At 43.0% G+C, this 21832-nt stretch overlaps 1 protein-coding gene across 1 annotated transcript in view; it reads left to right on the top strand.

Annotated features, from left to right (window-relative positions):
• The window catches only part of LOC308385898 (uncharacterized protein), an 86061-nt gene that overhangs the window by 8792 nt on the left and 55437 nt on the right, over positions 1-21832 (top strand). The window contains exons 2-18 of the mRNA XM_080865091.1: positions 3940-4057; positions 4170-4306; positions 4454-4573; positions 8091-8207; positions 8457-8643; positions 8748-8913; positions 9009-9231; positions 13568-13741; positions 15652-15729; positions 15869-15880; positions 16004-16075; positions 17100-17153; positions 17234-17287; positions 17989-18042; positions 18126-18179; positions 18827-18880; positions 19215-19268. Of these exons, the coding sequence (XP_080721217.1) occupies positions 3979-4057; positions 4170-4306; positions 4454-4573; positions 8091-8207; positions 8457-8643; positions 8748-8913; positions 9009-9231; positions 13568-13741; positions 15652-15729; positions 15869-15880; positions 16004-16075; positions 17100-17153; positions 17234-17287; positions 17989-18042; positions 18126-18179; positions 18827-18880; positions 19215-19268 (1689 nt within the window). The 5' untranslated portion in view covers positions 3940-3978. The remainder of the gene's footprint in view (positions 1-3939; positions 4058-4169; positions 4307-4453; positions 4574-8090; positions 8208-8456; positions 8644-8747; positions 8914-9008; positions 9232-13567; positions 13742-15651; positions 15730-15868; positions 15881-16003; positions 16076-17099; positions 17154-17233; positions 17288-17988; positions 18043-18125; positions 18180-18826; positions 18881-19214; positions 19269-21832) is intronic.

Below are 21832 nucleotides of genomic sequence, written 5' to 3'. Positions count from 1 at the left end.
GGCAGAAATGGAAAAGGAGAAAGCAGGGGTGTTATGGCCAAACCAGCAGTGATTGGCTGACTGATTTATGAGTCTTTATTTCTGCTTCTGTGTGTAACTGCATTGAATTACAGAGCAAACACAGAGTTATTCTTGCTGGCTTTCATTCTCAGCTCATTTGCATATGCCCACTCTGGTTCCCACAACTCAATTATTTTCTGACTATAACTTTATATCTAAATAAATATGTATCCACGGATCGAATGGACCTGCTTTGTGTGAATCCTGGGAAGTCCAGGGAATTCAGTAAAGATCTGCCCACCTAATTTCTTTTTTATTTGAAGTTATTAAAGATGTTGTACAATCATTCCACTCTGGAACAAGAACAAGAAGAGCCCCAAAATCCACATCCATGGTGCGTGTATATAAACGTGTGACCATAACTGTGCATGCAAAGACTTTTCTATGTAAGGAAATTCTGCACGTTCCACACACAAACATGTGCATTTAACTGCTGCAGCATTTTGCCGTGCAGTTGTTTACTTCTTATTTTTACTTCTCATAACTCAGCAGAGCGGATCACCGGAGGCGATTCAAACCATCAATCCCGACAGTGATCATGGGCAACGTGAACTCGTTACAGAATAAGATTGACGAACTGTGCGCTCTGAACAACCACAGACTATACCGTGAGTGCAGCTTGTTTATCTTCACGGAGACGTGGCTAACCGAGCTAACGCCGCAGGCTAACGTAGACCTATGCGGTTTCACACCCGTGAGAGCCGATAGGGACACGCAGGCCAGCGGAAAAAGCAGAGGTGGGGGACTCATTGTCTACGTTAACAACAGATACTGTAACCCTGGACACGTCTCCGTTAAAGTTTCGGTATGCCGTCCGGACCTGGAGCTGCTAGCTGTTAGCTTGCGGCCATATTATCTACCTCGGGAGTTCAGTCATGTGATCTGTGTGTGTGTTTACATCCCTCCGAGGGCCGACGCAACAGCTGCCTGTGAGAAAATACACACAGTCACAGCAAGACTTCAGACACAAAACCCCGAGGCTTTCATTATTATATCTGGAGACTTTAACCATGCCACACTGGATTCTACTCTGGCTGCTTTTCACCAGTTTGTGAATTGTCCCACAAGGAGCAACAGGACAATTGACCTACTGTATGCTAATGTGAGAGATGCATACAGAGCCACCCCCCTCCCCCCACTAGGGAAGTCAGACCACAACCTGGTTTACCTACAGCCACAATACACACCCCTCGTCCAAAGGCAGCCTGTCACAACGCGCTCCATCCGGAGATGGACCCCAGAAAAGGAGGATGCTCTGAGGGACTGTTATGACACCACAGACTGGGATGTGCTCCTGAGCCCACATGGTGAGGACATAGAGGGGGCGACACACTGTCTTACAGACTACCTCAACTTTTGTGTGGACACGGTCGCCCCTGCTAAGACGGTACGGTGTTATCCTAATAACAAACCGTGGGTAACACAGGAAGTCAAAGCTGTCCTCAACATGAAGAAGAAGGCTTTCAGGAGCAAAGTGAAGGAGGAGATGAAAGCAGCACAGCGGGAGGTGAAACGCTGCCTGAGGGAAGCAAAGGACACCTACAGGAGGAAGGTGGAGCAGAAGTTGGAGAGGAACAATATGAGGGAGGTCTGGAATGGTGTGAAAACCATCACAGGCCACAACACCAAGAAAGGCACAGTGGGGGGGACTGTGGAGAAGGCAAACGAACTCAACAACTTCTTCAACAGGTTTGACCAGCCCACAACCCCCCCACCCTCACCCTCACCTTCACTACAGAGTCCTCTCCCCACTCTCCTGCCTCCCTCGCTTCCCCCCCTTCCTGACACCATGACACCCCCCTCCTCCAATCCCTCTCTCAGCAGCAAGACATCTCCCCCCCTCCCCTCCTCCCAAACATCTCCCAGTGTCACAGTGGATCAGGTCAGGAGACAACTGAGGAAGCTTCGCCCCAGAAAGGCAGCAGGCCCAGACAAGGTGTGTCCTAGGATGCTTAAGGCGTGTGCTGCTGAACTTGGGGAGCCGCTACAACGAGTCTTCAACCTCAGTCTGCGACTGGGGAGAGTGCCCGCCCTATGGAAGACATCCTGCATCGTCCCGGTCCCCAAAAAGAACCGGCCCAATGAGCTGAATGACTTCCGACCGGTGGCACTGACGTCACATCTTATGAAGACTCTAGAGCGGCTCTTCCTCAACCTCCTCCGACCACAGGTACAACATGCCCAGGACCCACTACAGTTTGCATACAAGGCGGGTGTCGGAGTGGAGGATGCCATCCTGTACCTCCTACACAGAGCCCACTCACACCTGGATGGGGGAAAAGGCACGGTCAGGATCCTGTTTCTTGACTTTTCCAGTGCCTTTAATACCATCCGGCCCTGTATGCTTCAGGAAAAACTGAACAGGATGGAGGTGGACCCCTGCCTGGTGGCTTGGATCTCCGACTACCTCACCGACAGACCACAGTACGTCAGGCTGAAGGACATCACGTCTGACACAGTGGTCAGCAGCACAGGAGCACCACAGGGAACTGTGCTGTCCCCCCTTCTCTTCACCCTGTACACCTCTGACTTCTGCTACAACTCTGAATTATGCCATATTCAGAAGTTTGCAGATGACACGGCCATCATGGGGTGTATCTGGGATGATCAGGAAGAGGAGTACAGAAGTCTGGTGAGGAACTTTGTCGCATGGAGTCACACAAACCACCTGCAACTCAACACCTCAAAGACTAAGGAACTGGTTGTGGACTTCGGGAGGTCCAGAGAAGGTCCACTGCCGGTTCAGATAGAGGGGGAGGAGGTGGAGGTGGTCAACAAGTACAAGTACCTCGGGCTGTGGGTGGACAACAAACTGGACTGGTCATGCAACACAGAGCACCTGTATAAAAAAGCCCAAAGCCGACTGTACTTCCTCAGGAGGCTGAGGTCTTTTAACATCTGCAGGAAGCTCCTGAGGATGTTTTACCAGTCAGTGGTTGCTGGAGTACTTTTCTATGCTGTGGTGTGCTGGGGGAGCAGCACAGCAAAGAAGGACCCATCCAGGCTGGAGAAACTGATCAGGAGGGCTAGCTCTGTGGTCGGCATGAAGCTGGACACTCTGGTGACAGTGGCAGAGAAAAGGACATTAAAGAAACTGATGGACATTATGAACAATGCTGGGCATCCTCTGCACACGGCCATTAACAACCAGAAGAGTCTGTTCAGTGACAGGTTGCTTCTCCCCAAGACAAGAACTAACAGACTTAAAAACTCCTTTGTCCCACACGCCATCAAACTGTTTAACTCCTCTCTGGAGGGGAGGGAGGGGAAACAGGAGGACAAAGGAGGGGGGAACAACTAAGCTGTAGTGCCTCTTCACCTCACTGTACAATACCTTTTGTGCAATACTTTTGTAAATAGTCAACAGTGCAATAGACTCAATACTTGAAATGTGCAATTCACTTGTATTTTTATTTTTTATTCCTATTTATTCTATTTATCCCCTTTGTATATTTTATTTATATTTGTCTCTGTATTTATATATGTGTGTGTGTGTGTATATATATATATAACAGTTCTGTAACTGTAACTTCGGTCGTTGCTGTGCTTTTTTTGGAAGTCGAATTTCCCAGAGGAACCCACCCGAGGGATTAATAAAGTTATATCTTATCTTATCTTATCTTACCTCAGGGAAGCTCATTTACTCCTGTAACTGCTGTCTGATTGCGTCAGAAATCAAAAGTGTCGAGGAACGTTTTAGCACTGATGGCTCAGCTCACAGCTCTGTGCCGTACAGCGTGCTCGTAGAGCTAATACCTCAGCAGGTTTTGGGGGCGTGGTCATAGTTTAGGCCATAATTTAATGGTAATCTGTTCATAGGTGTGAAAGAATGTTTGCCTAATCGTTACGATAAGAAGCTTTCTTTTTGTTTTTATGTAGGTTGGGCTGGCCTGCGGTGCACTGTTCTCCTACAGAGCCATGTTGCTGTGGTCAGTATGGAGTGTAATTTTACTACTGACGACAGTGGATGCTGCAGAGGAGGAAGATGTGAGAGCAGGTACTGATGACATGCACCTTTGGATGAAAGCAGATCATAAAACTGATCTGTTAAGTCTCCTGAGTGTAATGGCTTCTCTTTAATGACCGTGTATATATCTTTATGTGCACAGGCTGCAGCACGGCTGTCAATGACCTGGTATACATCATTGATGGCTCATGGAGCGTTGGCGTCTCGGACTTTGACACTGCCAAGCAGTGGCTCATCAACATCACCAGCCAGTTTGATATCAGTTCCCACTACACACAGGTAATGCTGCATGCTGTGCATAATGAGAATGATTTGAACAACCTCCAATTTCCTTTCAGATTTACTGCAGTTTTCCTCACTCGAGTTATTTGGTGCATTACACACAACAGAGATCCACTCAGATAAGTTTTGTTGTGTCACCTGTAGGTGGCTGTGATACAATACAGTGACACACCTCGGCTGGAGATTCCTCTTGGGAAACACCAGGGAGTAGCAGAGCTCATCAAGGCCATACGGAGCATCAGCTACCTGGGAGGAAACACACAGGCAGGACCTTTTCTCCTTAAATGTCCTAATTTGCAGAAGAACATATAAAATCATGTATCGTGGGGATGTGTTTAGAATAAACAGATGCAGCAGCATCGACATGTATGTAACACATGCCGATATTTGTATTTCTTGACTTATTCGGTGACTGAATAGAAATGAGCTAACCTGAGGTGAAGGAGAAACTCACAGAGGGGTTGGCAAGTAGCTTTAGCTGCTGCAGGTTGCTTTGGTGTCAATGGGGGAAATCCAAAAAGCGCTTTGTGATTGCTGCAGTCGCCTTAGTTTGCATGGAAGATGCAAACACCTGCTTGCAAACCAGCAACACAAACAGCAGTTTGTCTCCAAACTCTTTGTTACCAACATTTTTCACTTTGAAGGGAAAGTTTCATACTATTTCCGATCGTGGCTCAAAGAGTTGGCAGTTCGTCTTGTAATCGGAAGGTTGCCGGTTCCAGCCCCGGCTCGGACAGTCTCGGTCGTTGTGTCCTTGGGCAAGACACTTCACCTACCGCCTACTGGTGATGGCCAGAGAGGCCTATGGTGCCATATGGCAGCCTCACTTCTGTCAGTCTGTCCCAGAACAGCTGTGGCTACAACTGTAGCTGCCTCCACCAGTGTGTGAATGTAAGAGTGAATGAATAGTGGAACTGTAAAGGGCTTTGAGGGCCCCGAAAAGCGCTATATAAATGCAATCCATTATTATTATTATTATTTCTGTCTTGATGCATTCTCAATCATCCAGGAAAGTAAATCTCAGTCAGCTGAGACTTGGATGAGAGACGAAACGTTTCTCCCACAAAACGCTACGTCCAGATGAACAGAATCAACTTTTGGAGGTTCATATTTCTGCTTCATGTTGCACTCTTCACAGTTCCACACACCCTGAGTGTGTACTTGGTGAGTGGTTACACATCTAACATATTAACCAACCAGACAAACTTACTAGTAACAAAAGCAGTTATGTTTTTCCTGCAGTCACTGTGAAATGAGCTGCAAATAAATGTATTTGCAGCCAAATACACCAGATGACAGCCAGCAGCCCTGACAACCACCTTACCAACTGGTTGGAAATGCACACTTTTCCCTGGTTAATGACCAGACTTTAGGCCTTCATGACTGAGGTACAGCAATTCATTTCACAGTGACTGCTAGCAACTCCCAGTACCCACTCACAACCCACTGGGGAATATTTTTCCCTGTTGATTGATGGTTTCCAGGTGGACACCAGCTGTTCTGTCGGGCTATGTGACAGGGGGCATCACATTATTAATATCCCATTAAATAATCATCATAAAATACAAACATATAACTAGATAATAGATAACTGTCTACTTGTGTATCGGTTAGCACAGGGGAAATGTGATGTGCTAAAACTGTATTGTGATGAACTGTGATTCTTGTGCATTTGTATGTCCACAGTGATAATACTGTGTGACACATGTGCGTTAACTTTTTGTGTTAGGACCATTGCATTTCTACTGTAACTGAATCCCCTCCCTACTCAAAGCCGTCCTACTTCTTCTGTACGATCCTTACGACACGCTCAGTCAGTGCAGTTGTGAGGCAGCCGTCTCCACACACTTGACCTTTGCTTATTGCATGAGCGAAAGGGCAGGCGTTTCTCAGTGCTGCACTGTTTCCATAAGCAGTGAAGCTTTGCTGCCAATGTTATTTTGTTATTACATGTTACACGTTATCATAGCTACGCTGTGAACTTGATCAGTTTTTGTTTTTGCAAACTAATTTAGTAGTTTTAGGAAACAGAACAGAGTATCTCTGCTGTCCAGCTTGTCTGTTATGAAGTATTTTGCAAAACTATGTCTTTAAAGAAGCTTCCCCAACATTGTGCACAGGACATGTAAGCAGAATATTAAGACTTGACATAAATAAAAGGATTAGTAATTTAGATCATTTATATGTAAATAGTAGGGGTGCAACGATACACAAAATTCACGGTTCGATATTTTTTCGATACAAAAAAATGTTCATGCTTTTTTAATTTGTCATTTATTAAAATTATAAATATATATTTTAACTCAAAGGTACAGTTTTTAAATTTAATGTTGCTGAAACAACAGAGGGATAAAATAATAAATATATCTGATGGAGAAATCACTCATCTTTGGAAAAGAGAGTTTATTACAGAGAAATGGCTCTTTCCAAAATAAAAGCTATACTATACGCTTCTTCTGGGCTATATTCTCAGCAGCATATTAAACATATCAGGTCCCCATAAGGAGAATCATGTGCTAACAGCTGTCTAAATGACTCGGGTAAAGTTTGTAGCATGCCTGCTTGTTGTTTTTGTCTGCTTCCACTTGTCTTTGCACTAGGATGATGTCGGCGTAAATGTGCAGTCATATTCGTTGTGTTCCCACTAGTGCTGTCAGCGTAAATCTGAAATGACGTTAACGGCAAATCTCCGTTAACGAGCTACCGCGGATCGCCCCATGCGTGGGGCTGGATGGTGTCAACACGTTAACAAACAAACTGCGCTAACGCACTAGTTCCCACCCATGTAATTGAGCATTGCGTGGCACATCCAACATACTGTTTTACTTTTGTCCATGAGCGCTTACCTTCAGGGTCATACGTCACATGAAGACCAAAATAGTTCCAAAGGCCAGATCTGAATGAGGGTGGGGGAGGTTCAATTTGCCATGTTGCAACGAGTTTAGCTTCTGTCTTGCTAGCTTGCGCTGCGCTCGACAGTGCAGCCTAGGCGGAGTAGTCGAACGCAGATCCACTGAGCGCTCAACACAGACAGCATCGCCAGAAGAAAAGTTGATAAAATAAATGAAAAATTTTGTATTGTTCGATACATATGCGTACCGAACCGAAAGCACTGTATCGAACGGTTCAATATCGATACGAGTATCGTTGCACCCCTAGTAAATAGATATAGGAATATAAACAATTACGCAGAAAAAAACTGCACAAGTTATAAGCAACACTGCTTGGTTGTAATAGCAGAGTGGAGAGGGAAGGAATGAAACTTTTGACTCCACTGGAAGCGAAGTTAAACAAAGCATATCAAAAATTATGAAACAATCGGTGGGAAAATGGGTAAAGGATAAATTATTACACAGGTGGCCAGCTCCTACAAACTATTCATGTCAAAGCATAGTGAAGGAACAAAACAGACTTTACTCCTATGATGCAACCTTTAAAGCGTCACATAAAAGCAGACTGCACATTTAGGCATGTTCACTGGTGCCACTTGCCAACACTGCATCTGCAGCAGGATGACCACACAACACGGCCACAAGCATGGTCACCAAACAGACTTGCACATGCATCCCTGTAAATTCTGCAGCTGTAATACTCAACTTTTGCATTTCCAAAGACCTCTGTTAAAATGTCTATGCTTGACTGGGAATGGCTAGTGGTTTCATTGAGTAGTCTTTAACATGTTCACTTGGCAGATCAGTCAGGGACACAAATAACCTTTGGGGTTGTGTAAGGTCTGGTGTCTGGTGTAAAATTATTTTTTTTAATTCACTTCTTTTTGTAGACTGGCAGGGCCATCAAGTTTGCAGTGGACCACGTGTTTGCCTCCTCCCAGCGGGGCAATCTGGTCAAGAACCGCATCGCTGTGGTGGTTACAGATGGCAAGTCACAGGATGATGTGGTGAGTGGTCCTTTGCCTCATGGGTAAAACCACGTCAGTGTTTTTGGGTGGCCTTTAATAACAGAGGCAACATAAAAGAAGTATCAACATGGAAAGAAACTTCGGCATAGAAAAGCCACACTGTGAGGTTTTAATACTCTAGCTAACCAGTACTTACCCCCTAACCCTAACTGTAACCGAGACCCTAGCACTTCTTCCCCAGACCTGGGAAAACAATTTAAACCAAAAGATAACCTTTTATATCTGTAGGTTGACGCCAGCATGGAGGCTCGAGCACAGAGTATTACTGTATTTGCTGTGGGAGTTGGCACTGAGATCACCACTTCAGAGCTGATCTCCATTGCCAATAAACCTTCATCTACCTATGTCCTGTATGCTGAAGATTACACCACCATCGATCGTATTCGAGACTCCATGGAGCAGAAGCTTTGTGAAGGTCAGAAAACTCAAGTGTATCTACAAAAGCACAAATTAGAGTGTTGCCAAATATCATATAGCTGAATGACCACTTGACTGAATGAATCACCCTGGTGCTTCCAGAGTCTGTTTGTCCCACACGAATCCCAGTGGCATCCCGTGATGAGAAAGGCTTCGAGCTGATGGTGGGCATGAACATTCAGACCAAGGCAAAGAAGATCCCTGGCTCTTTAGTTTCTGAGACTGCCTATGCCCTTGCTGCCTCCACAGACATTACTGAGAACACCAGGTAACATGCTATCGCTATCATTACATTCATTCTAAACAGCTTTTGGGCTTTGGTCGACAGCTATTTACATTTTTCATTCTTAATCTTTAAACTAGGGAGATTTTCCCAGAAGGCCTTCCTCCATCGTACGTGTTTGTGTCCACTCTACGTCTGAAAGGGATCTCTAGCAAGCTGTCCTTTGACCTTTGGAGGGTGCTGTCAAAGGATAAGGCGATTCAAGCTGCAGTAACACTGAGCGGAAAAGACAAAACTGTTACCTTCACCACCACCAGTACGACAGAGAAAGAGCAGAAAGCTGTCTTTAAAACAGGCTTTCAGGTTGGTGTTAGGATTGAGTGTCCATAGAGACCAATGATACCCCCTTGGCTTCAGGATAAAGCTACAACAACAAAAACAAGTACCGTATTTTTCAGACCATAAGGCGCATTAAGCGAAACAAAACAGTCAGATAAGTCAAACTTTACTCAACTCATTCTTCTTGCTTCCTCCACTTACGTACCATTGATTCATTAATGTTGAATCCTCTGCAGCTGCTCTATTCCAATGTTGTTGCAGTACATTAATGACTAACCTCGTATTGTGGATGGATTATCTCAGTTGTTCTCCTGACTGAAGTTTGGTCCGTTTACAGCATCCTGCGATTGCATTTGTCCCTAACCATCAGGAACCCTCACGTTAACTTTTATCGAGGGGAAAAGTATTAGCATTCATCCTCCAGCTTCACTGTGCTAATGTTATGCTAACATAGCTGTGTCGCTAGCGATCATATTGCACATCATTATATACCAGCTAGCCAAACTTCAGTAACCCTACAAACGTCACTGCTGTTTAGTTTTCTGTCTTCATTTATGTTGGAAGTGATAGCAGAGCTGTACGTTTGAATTTTTGCAGAAATCTCTCAGTCAGAACATGCTATATCATGCTTAAGTGGAAACTAGCGAGCTAGCCTCCTGCTAACTTCTAATTCTGTTAAATTTAATAAATTCTGTTTTCATGGATGTCTGGATGTTAAACTTAATTGTTACACCTGGTAAAGCAGCAGCAGCAAAAAGAATTTAGACAGTTTTTAACAGCCAGTGATGCCGCAGTGATCATTTGACTTTGGGACCTGAAGTTAACAGTTTAGGACCTAGATTTCTCCGCGGTAGCCGTAATGCTCCAACAATCCATCAAGTGGTGAGGCTAGTTTACCAAACTCCTACTAAAACATTTGTCAAATTTTTGAGCGCTGTGTACCACATAAAATCGGTTCGTTGGTAAGCACAACCAGAATTCATACATAAAGCGCACTGTCGATTTTTGAGAAAATTAAAGGATTTTAACTCATTCACTGCCAGCCATTGGCAGTGAATGAGTTAAACCCACTGACTCATTCACTGCAATTGACGGCTATAGACGTCAATGGCAGTGAATGAGTTAAGTGTGCCTTATAGTGCGGAAAATACGGTACAGTTTTATTCTTTATGTTTTGATTTTAGAGATGCAAACTCAACCAGTTTCTCTAACCATACCGAAGCTAAAAATAAACCATAGGATTTTATGTAAAAGAAGACTAACAGCTGTACTGTTCATCTGGCCACTGAGTTTGACAGATTGAATAAAAAGAATAGCTTTTCCATGTTGCATATACAGTGAATATTTTAAAGTAGTAGTTTACCTTGATTTGGTTCAGAAAAAGTAAAAGTAAATCAGTACCTCAGTACATAAAACGTAATAAAACAACACTTATTGCAATAACAGTGTCTCCACTCTGCTCTCTAGAAGTAAAACATTTGTTGATGCTGCTTTAATAAGTGTGGCTAAAGCAGCAGACTGAACTAGAATTGGTATTAATATATATATATATATATATATATAAAAAAACACCCAGCACGCCCCTGCGGGCGGTTTATCCTTCAAGCTCGGGTCTTCTACCAGAGGCCTGGGAGCTTGAGGGTCCTGCGCAGTATCTTAGCTGTTCCCAGGACTGCGCTCTTCTGGACAGAGATCTCCGATGTTGTTCCTGGGATCTGCTGGAGCCACTCGCCTAGCTTGGGAGTCACCGCACCTAGTGCTCCGATTACCACGGGGACCACCGTTACCTTCACCCTCCACATCCTCTCGAGCTCTTCTCTGAGCCCTTGGTATTTCTCCAGCTTCTCGTGTTCCTTCTTCCTGATATTGCTGTCATTCGGAACCGCTACATCGATCACTACGGCCGTCTTCTTCTGTTTGTCTACCACCACTATGTCCGGTTGGTTAGCCACCACCATTTTGTCCACTTGGTTATGGCGTTCCATGTATGCCTTGCCTGCTAGCATCTTGCACCCTGCTGTTATGTGCTGGATTGTCTCTGGGGCATCTTTACACAGCCTGCACCTGGGGTCTTGCCTGGTGTGATAGACCCCAGCCTCTATGGATCTTGTACTCAGAGCTTGTTCTTGTGCTGCCATGATTAGTGCCTCTGTGCTGTCTTTCAGTCCAGCTTTGTCCAGCCACTGGTAGGATTTCTGGATATCAGCCACCTCCTCTATCTGCCGGTGGTACATACCGTGCAGGGGCCTGTCCTTCCATGATGGTTCCTCGTCTCCCTCCTCTTTCTTGGGTTTCTGCTGCCTGAGGTATTCACTGAGCACTCGGTCAGTTGGGGCCATCTTCATGATGTATTCTTGGATGTTCCTTGTCTCATCCTGGACTGTGGTGCTGACACTCACCAGTCCCCGGCCCCCTTCCTTCCGCTTAGCGTACAGCCTCAGGGTGCTGGACTTGGGGTGAAACCCTCCATGCATGGTAAGGAGCTTTCTTGTCTTTATGTCAGTGGCTTCTATCTCCTCCTTTGGCCAGCCTATTACCCCAGCAGGGTACCTGATCACGGGCAGGGCGTACGTGTTGATGGCCCGGATCTTGTTCTTACCATTCAGCTGACTCCTCAGGACTTGCCTGACCCTCTGCAGGTACTTGGTGGTTGCAGCTTTTCTAGCGGCCTCTTCATGGCTCCCATTCGCCTGCGGGATCCCCAGGTACTTGTAACTGTCCTCTATGTCTGCAATGACCCGAGATTATATATATATATATATATATATATATATATATATATATATATATATATCCATAGGTCCCTCATCCTATCACACCAGGCAAGACCCCAGGTGCAGGCTGTGTAAAGATGCCCCAGAGACAATCCAGCACATAACAGCAGGGTGCAAGATGCTAGCAGGCAAGGCATACATGGAACGCCATAACCAAGTGGCCGGCATAGTGTACAGGAACATCTGTGCCGAGTATAACCTGGAAGTCCCGAGGTCAAAATGGGAGATGCCCCCAAGGGTGGTGGAGAATGACCGAGCTAAGATCCTGTGGGACTTCCAGATACAGACGGACAAAATGGTGGTGGCTAACCAACCGGACATAGTGGTGGTAGACAAACAGAAGAAGATGGCCGCAGTGATCGATGTAGCGGTTCCGAATGACAGCAATATCAGGAAGAAGGAACACGAGAAGCTGGAGAAATACCAAGGGCTCAGAGAAGAGCTCGAGAGGATGTGGAGGGTGAAGGTAACGGTGGTCCCCGTGGTAATCGGAGCACTAGGTGCGGTGACTCCCAAGCTAGGCGAGTGGCTCCAGCAGATCCCAGGAACAACATCGGAGATCTCTGTCCAGAAGAGTGCAGTCCTGGGAACAGCTAAGATACTGCGCAGGACCCTCAAGCTCCCAGGCCTCTGGTAGAGGACCCGAGCTTGAAGGATAAACCGCCCGCAGGGGCGTGCTGGGTGTTTTTTTTTTTTTTTATATATATATATATATATGAGTAAGTGTCATAAAATGATTAATCTGAATGTGAGAAACATAAACATCTAAGCAGGATGTAAGAAGTGTAGTTTGCTGTACTGCCTTGAAAGGACTCATTGTGCTATTAGAGCATCTCCACCTACCTCAGCTTTCTCTTCATATTAGTGAATGAGTCTTGGCAGCTATTTAAACATCACTCCACATTTACTTCAGTGGAACCAGAGAAGATGTAATGTGATGCCAGGAGAAGCCCAAAGAAATTGTTTCCTACTCTAAACCACTGTATTTTCCTGGTGGAAACCATTTATTGGATGTGTAGAACTTGGAGCGCATGTCTCTATTTCCGAGGCAGTTCTGGGTAATAATCGCCAGGTTCAGTCTAAGAAGCACCCACCACCCTCCGTCCTTAGACGCAATGTTCAATGTGTAGGCCTGAACAGGGTTGTAATTATATTGAATTTGTGTTTGCATATGTTTGATTTGGTTTGATGTGGCACGAGCTAGGAGCTTGTGATTTGTCCTTTCAAAAGTGACTCTCAGCCCCAATGGAACAATCGCTGCTCTGTCTCTCTCTCTGCCTATGGCCTGAAAAGTCCTCGGTCTTAGTACCTGGTGTGTCAGAACTATTTGCAGAGCATTTAGGGAACACACGTTTTTGGTCTTGCCCACAAAATTATATTTAATGAAATGCATGAACACAGTTAAGGCTGGCAACAGAAACAGAAGACTGACTGAAAGAAGAACTGTAAGGTTAATAATTGTTTTCACATCCAGTTTTACTCATGAATGAAAGCTTGACCAAAAACGTGCTTTAAACTCTTAATTAAAGCATCTTTTTGTTCTGACAAAAGGCATTTTTTCATGAAATTTATATCATCTCTCTCAGACTCTTTATGATGGAAAATGGCATCAGATTAAAGTACTAGTGAGGCATCGCCAGGTCACCGGTTTCCTTGACGACCAGCGCATCCAGGAACTAATGCTGAAACCGGTGGAGCCAATTTACATCAATGGGGAAACGCAGGTGTCTAAGAGGCGAGGAACAGACATCACTGTACCTGTGAGTAACACATGTAATTACACTGGAGCTTTGAGCCCTGACGCTGATCTTTTACTTGATTTGATTTGAGGAGATTGGAGTGTTTTTATATGCAGAAAGAGTTTAGATCATTGGCATGTTTAGCTTACTTTCTGATGATCCTTTTTGTTAAAGCAATACGTTATTTCAGTCCAGTACATTCATTCTGGGAGCTACACCACACCTGACCAAATATAGTATAGGAAATGCTTCTGGTAAGAAATTAGCCATGATAATCATCCATCAACTTCCTGTCACTTACCTGAGTTGCAGAGGCAGGAGCCTAAGCAGAATATTTAGATGTCCCCATCCCAGGCTACTTCCTCCAGCTCTTTTAGAAGGATAGTGAGATGTTCCTGAGCAACCATGCTTTGGAAAAGCTATTCCAGAAGCTTAATGGTTTACATTCCCAAACCAGTTCTGATGTGTTTCTGGGATCACTGTCCTGGTGGAACATCCACTCGTGTCCTGGGTTTAACCATCTGTGGTGAATTTGGTGAATTTTGAGGTAGCTTCTTGTTTTCATTGTTCTGTCCACTTTGTGCAGTGTACTGTAGCACTGGGAGCTAAACAGCTCCAGAGCATCATAGCTGGTGCAATGTTCTTGGGAAGGCTCCCCTTTATTTCTCCAGACATATCTCTTGTCAAATAGCTCAATCTTTGTCTTGTCTGACCATAAAACTTTCCCAGAAATCATTTGGCTTGTCCATGTGGACGCCCACTGTGAACAGTGACACTGATGCTGCAGCAGTTTCCAGTTCATGGCAACCCTAAGCCTGGGTGGTTCCTGGATTTTCTAAGCAATTTCCTATTATTTTAGGGTGACATCTGGGTATCCTTCCAAAAAAAGGAAATCTGCCGTAGAAATGGCTCCAAGAGTCCCTCCCAGTCTATAGTGTATAAAGCTACAGATTTCCTTTTCAGACTTTCTGTGACTTCTTGCACATGATCAATTTTTAAGTATTGGTCATTCAAACGAGCCAAACGAATTCTGTTTTATGCTGGCACAGACAAACTACCAGTCATAGTTAATCATGATCATCAGTGGGAAGTTAATAGGCCTTGTCAAGTTAAAATGTATTGCAGAACCTTCAAAACCACTTCCTAAAATATTTTCAAGGAGATGTATGTATATATTTAAGCCTGTATGTAAATAAATTAAAATTGCACAACCAATGCTTTTTATTTAAGTAACTTAGGATGTATGCTGTATAATCATTCCACCCTGGAAAAAGAACACTTCAAAGAAAGCCCAAAACAGGACAGCCATGCCCATGATGAGTGTATGTAAACCTCTGACCACAACTGTATATGACAACCAGACCTTTGAGTCTACATGAGGGGAGGACTGTTAGCTGGCAGAGCACTATTTTACCTGAGCAAGAGCCCAAAATACTGGTGCTCATCCAATCAGAGCAGCAACACATCCCCAACCTGCGGAAGACAATCCACGCTTTCACTCATTTTGCCATGACTGATATGAGCATTCACTGCTTCAACGCTTTATATACAAAAAGAAATATGGAAAGCATAATTGGACCCCTTTAAAATGTTGCCAGTAGGTTGGATATATTTTGTTTAATATGCTTGACTGTCCAGAGAATGATATTCTGCATAAATGATCCTACAATTATTATTATAGTTTGCAAGGTGTTACAATCATTAGGATACCATGCAACATTTGTTTTGTTTTTAACACACGGCTATTGCATGTATGGATGTAGATATCATTACTATTATCATATGAAGCGCAGTTTGCAACATTTGTAACATTTACATGTTGCAAAATCAGCCTTCAAAGCATCGTGTCACGCATCAAAGATGACACTAGTTTCTGTTTTTACAAAAAGCATGTTTGAAATAATCAGATCGTCCATGTTGTTTCGATTCAGGTGGAGATTCAGAAGCTGCGTCTCTACTGTGATCCCCATCAGAGCGAGAGGGAAACAGCTTGTGAAATCTACTCCGTCGTAAGATCTCTGCTCTCACTCTCTCTTCGTTTCCACTTCAAAGGCTTTGTACTTGAAAGGCTGTGTATGGCTGCGTGTATGAGCCTGCGATGACGATAACCATTATGTTTTCTCTTGTCTTGTCTCTCCTGATACGCAGGATGATGAAAGGGTAAGGGTGAATTCACACATATTTAATCTGAGGTCGCTAATAAAAGTTTCACCACTGAGGTGTTGTCAGGGTAATCCGTTTGTGACCCACTCTGTTAATTTAATTGTGTATGTGTATCTTCAGTGCCCTCTGAATAGAAGTGCCACAGTGGAAGAAGAAGACTGCGATTGTGTAGTCGGCCCACCAGGACCCACGGTAACACACACATAAAGACCTACATTTGATAGATTACATGTCTGTTTCCTTTCCTATGGTTTTAACACCAGGCTCTGATGTCTGCAAGATCCCTGCTGCTCAACAAAGAGTGTGCTGATGAGTGTGATCCATCATCATTCTCATTTAACAGCTTGGTTATTCTTTGATTTTGATGTTCACATATAGAATGTGCTGCTAGTTTACACAACATTCTTTGTTGCTTTTTTGGATGCAATAATAATCAGTTCTTTACTGTATCATTATATTGGAGGTCATTACACACCCATCTAAAATGGTATATGCTACATAGAGACCACAACAGGGCAATTGGAAACTAGGAAACTGCTAGTTTATTTGATGTGGATTTGGAGCCTCATTCAAAAAACATACATATCAAGACTTGACTCCTCTACTAATTACCTCTAATGATGTGTGGTTGTGATGAAGCCCAGTTAATGAGTCACAATAGTATTTGTTTGGTAAGGAAAGTGCTGGAAAGTGTCCACGATGTAGACAGCAGTGCACGCCTAAATCGCATCTCTTGCAAACTTGTTATGTTTCCTGAAAAGTCTCCATCGTGTCTGCAGCCAAAGCCATGTACAGTCACGTTAGGAACATTAAGGTTTCTGATTTACAAGGATTTGAAAAATGAATTCTTCCTAGAATTCATGAAAGATATTTGCAGCCAAAAGATCCCTGGTTCAAGTCGCACCGTTTCAGGGGGTCATGAGCCGGTGAACTCCCAGTGCCAGTCCAAAACCCAGATGGGACGCTCGCATCAGGAAACCACTCGGTGTAAAATCATACCTGTGATTCCATCACTGTGGTGGAGCGTCTGAAAGTACTTTCCATTAAATGTTATGGGATCAGTTGTTCCAAATTTGAAGGCAGTTCATTGTCATATTCTGGGACGGTTGAAGCGATGGGCAGCCACAGCCTTGGTATTCATAGAGCCAATAGCATAGCTGCTGTTGTGTCTTAATGTAAGAAGAAAGTTTCTGATTAGAATATTTTTATATTACAGGGTTCACCAGGTGAGAAAGGGACACATGGGCCACGAGGGCCTGAAGGCAAGCCTGTAAGTACGGATATCTTTGGACGTTTTTCATTCTGTTTTATCTTTGGATGCATGTTTGAACATGATGCAATTGTTCTCAGGGTAAAGAAGGAAAACCTGGTGATCCTGGCCCCCAGGGGTTTCCAGGGATGAAGGTATAAGGAAACACCACGATAATACCTTTGAATAGACGCATTTCACTTCTCTGTTTCTGTGTGAGTTGTACAGAGCTGCATGTCCTCAAAGAGTTACTCCTCCCTGTATTATTCACCCACCCGCATCCTTTATAGCACATTATATATCAATTTGGTTGTCTTTCCCTTTGATTAATAATAATAACAATAATAATAATACAACATTATTATTATTATTATTATTATTATTATTATGTCTGACACAAGGAAGAAAACTGCACTTTACATAAAGCATTGGTGGCTATAAGACAAACGTTTCTGGAGACTCATCGATTCGCTGTTGGCTTTAACTCGCTTTTTAAGTCTGTGTTTCACCAGCAAATTAATATTTGCGTGATGAGGAGTTCAATGCAGAGCGATAATTATTGTGTACCCAAGAATGTACACACAACAGCCACAATTTCAAAAATTAACATGTGGTGACTGTCATGGATGATCTGGAGGAAAGTCTTTCTGCATGCCTTTGTTCATAAAGGACGTCTGAAATAGTGACATCACACATGTTTGTTCAGATGTGATCAAACTATAAGCCTAACAAGTTATGTCTTTGAATATCCTGCAAATGTATTAAGTTTTAAATGTATTATAGAAAACAGGCAGATCAAAATACTTTATGCTGTTTATTTCGGTGAACACTTTTCTGACCTGTCTTCCCTCTGCAGGGTGAAGCAGGTCCGACAGGAGCAAGGGGAGCACCTGGTCCTAAAGGTGCAAAGGTAAGTGTTAGAAAACCAGGAGCATTCGTGTGTGTTCTTATTCACACTGGTTGTTTTATAGACAGTTCTTCAATGTGTTGCAGGGAGACAGAGGCGAGCCAGGCTTAACAGGAGAACCAGGTCTCCCAGGACCTAAGGTAAGACTGGGAGAGCAACAGTCCCACGGACGTTTTGAATGATATATATTATAGATATATTTCTGCAGCTCTCTCTCGTTCATTGTGTCTTGGCCACTTTTTCTGTTTTAGTGCTGCTTTGTGTCGCTGTACTGCAAGGCACAAGAAGCCACTGATGCTTTACAATATTTTAGACAACTTAATGATTTGTATAACAAATTGTTAAAAACAAAATGAATTGTTAAAAAATAACGTTTGAAATTAGAAGCATTTGTTTTCCTTTTTTTCCCCACAGCTAATCTTATAACATTGTACATGCTGCTGTAGCAAATAAAAACAAAATCTTTCTGCATGATTCTTAAATTCACTCTTAAATCTCCTAAATTGTAAGAAATAAATGTTCGAAAAAGTTCAGGTTCAAGACACGAGTCTTTAAATGCTGCCACATTTAGCACGGACATTTAAAACATTCACCATGATCATCCTGTTGAATTTAATTTGTTTCTAACAAATTTTCCTGCACAATAACAAAACTTTGCTGTTAATGTGAGTTTGAAACTCTAGAGAAACATTTTCTATGTCAACCAACAGAATTAAAATTAAAAGATGGTGAAGTTATTATTTAAAAGTGATCACATTTGAATGTTAGCAACATTCTTCATGTGCAGGGTCTCCCTGGTGAGAGAGGAGAGCCAGGACCTCCAGGAGAAGCTGGGCCGATGGTAAGCTCTAGAGGGAGTTAGCTGATGCTCATAGGATGCTAAACCTTTCAAATGTAGGGCTCTGTCTGATGTCACGAGATCATCAGATTATTCCAAAACACTCGATAAGAAAGCTATGATAAGTTAAAAGCAGTTTAAACACGGCAAGCAAAAGTATTTCAAAATGTAACAAATCAAAAATATCTTGAATGTGTTTATATGATATTATTTCTTCTCCTAATTGAACAGTAGTGAAGAGACGAGTTTGCTTGTGGATGGGATTTCTTCCACCTTCTGTACCATTTCCAGGACCCTGTTGTTTCATATTGCCTCACAGAATTTTTCATCCTCCTAGGGGGAGCCTGGAGCTCCAGGCCGTGTCGGACTGGTTGGCGCGCTGGGACCAAAGGTCAGTGCAGACTGTAGTTTCTGAGACATCAAGTCCGCTTCACGTTGCAAACATTGCACTCTGTGATTGTCAACATCTCGTGCCAACACTATAGAGAATATTTCTGTTACAATTAACATGTGTGCTGCTGTTAACAGCTGCCAGTGTTTCTGTAAGCTGTCTGAACAGCTCGATTTGATTTGACCACAGTGGCATTTGTGGTCCAGCATCTGTCTGCAGCTTCATCACAAAAGTGTTGGGAAGCACCACACTCTGCATACAGGACAGTTTGTTTGGCAAAGCAGTGGTTTTGTAGAACGAACCTCCTTTAAGCTGATCTTACAAAGCTGCACGTTTGTCTTTATGGATATTCATACTGAAACTGAAGGCAATGAATGCCAGCAAGTGGCTGCCATTTACTTTATGTGACAGTTCAGACGCTGACTGATAGCAGAACTGAGCAGGACATTAAATGTTAAAAACATTTCCGACCTCTGTGTAAGCTGCCCTCGTTTAAACTTTGCAATAGTACCAGTGCATCTCAAAGACATTTAAATATTGTGAAATGTTTTTTCATAATTCATTTAACAAAGGTAACGATGACAATTACACTCTGAGTACTTTTTTGGGACTCCTTTATCACAAATGACTCTTTCAGTGTGCCGTGGCCTGGAGACAGTCAGCCTGTGTCGCTGCTGAGCGGTTACTTTATAGCCTCACTGAGCTTTGCTGTATTTGTAGCCCAGGTCTTTCTCATCTTCCTCTTGACACATTTTAACAGAAATCAGAAATTTAAATGTAAACATGTTTATTTGCTATATGTGTAATAACATTTATGATGTCATTAATTGCACATTGATAAAACTAATGTTAGTGTGGAGTTTAGCTAGCTAGCTGTAACTTGGCTATGTAGCATAAGTGATTGTAAGATTAGGTGACAGCATTACTACAGTAGTAGCAGACGGTGGGCTAGCCTTTTCATTTCATGAATGATCCTGTTCTGTCAAGGAATTAGATTTAAGAGTTGAATGTGGATAATGTACCACAGCTAAATTTGAATTAGAATTTAAGCTTGTATAGACGAGATCATAAAACAACTGAGAAGCGCAAACATATTAAACAAAAGAAGACTTTAAAGCAGCTTTATTGTCTTAGCGTAAGTTAATGCAAAGCATGCTGTGGTCTCAGACTTGAAAAAACCTAAAAGGTTTTAAAACTGCAAAGTTGGCAGAAAGACATAAAGATATTCAACTTCCTACTTACTTTTTTGTCTTCTGGAAAGCGAAATAGTTTATAAAGATCCATCTGGGTGGGATAAATATTTTATATGGGAGGCAGGGAATAAGATACTCCCTGTGCTCCCTGGTAATTTTAAACTTTACTGATAGATATGTACATTTGACAGGACAAACAAATAAAGGTAAACTCTTATATAAAAAACTAAAAAAGGACATTAGGCCCCACCTAAGACTCAGCACATTTACAAGTTTTCTTTAGCGGCCTAGAAAAGTAATCCAGCGACAGTCGTCCATAAATCCATGGGCTGCATTAGAGAGGATCTGCTAATAGCTATTTCAGCATGCTCCTAATGGGAGTAATTTGACCAAATGGAAGCTCATGCAGGGTAAAAATAAAGGGCCATAAAGAAAGAAATACCTGTAACTTAAAAAGTCCATGAATTAATTTTGTAAACAAATCTCTTTGACAGATTTTATTTCTCGCTGCTCTGATATGAGTCATAGAGTCGGGCTGCATGTTGTTATAATCTTATCCACCACCATTTCTGTCAGTTAATTAACACTAGTAGTGGGCTACAGCCACACACTACATGGGATGTTCTCCTGTGGCAAGCTGGCTGTGGCTAAATGAAAGAGCAAATGCACACATCTGCAAGCGTGTGTCCACACCCACCAGCTACAAGTGTGCACACTGCTATTTTGAGTTTTCTCTGAACTCCACGCTGACTCTCGGCCACTCTGCTCAGTAATTTGGGCCTGTTCCTGCTATCACAACAAACTACTTTCTCCAAGGATCTGGAAGTGTTCTCTACCAAGTGGAGGATGCTGGTACACATTTGGTGTCCATGTGTGGGAACATGTGGCTGCTACTGTCTCCAGAGCACTCCCTGTGGAACGTATCCGCATTTTTGGTCATCTGGTCATGAAGGCACACGTTAACTAGCTTAATTTAGCATCAGACTAGAAGCAGTCTCTGCAATCTGTCCAGCATCAAGGTGATTGTTGAACAATTACCTAATAAACAATAAACAATTACTTTGTAAGTGCACACATTTCCAGCTGTGCATCATTACCAGAGACCAGGCTGTTAGATAGGAATTAAATAAAGGAAAACAGGATGTAAATATGAATAGATAGTAGAGATGGCACGATACCACTTTTTTATGTCCGATACCGATACCGATATCATGAATTTGGATATCTGCCGATACCGATATGAATCCGATATAGTGTTTTTTTTTAATCAACAAAACTGTTTTTTAATATCTTGCTGCATTTTGTATAAGTTCATAGTCAAGTTTAAATAAACAACAGCACTAAAGCTATTCTGTTATACCTGTGTGTAAA

This window comes from Rhamphochromis sp. 'chilingali', assembly GCF_963969265.1.
Source record: "Rhamphochromis sp. 'chilingali' genome assembly, chromosome: 18".
NCBI lineage: Eukaryota > Metazoa > Chordata > Actinopteri > Cichliformes > Cichlidae > Rhamphochromis > Rhamphochromis sp. 'chilingali'.
Note: the sequence above shows the minus strand (reverse complement) of the source record. Positions and strands in the feature narration are given on the sequence as shown.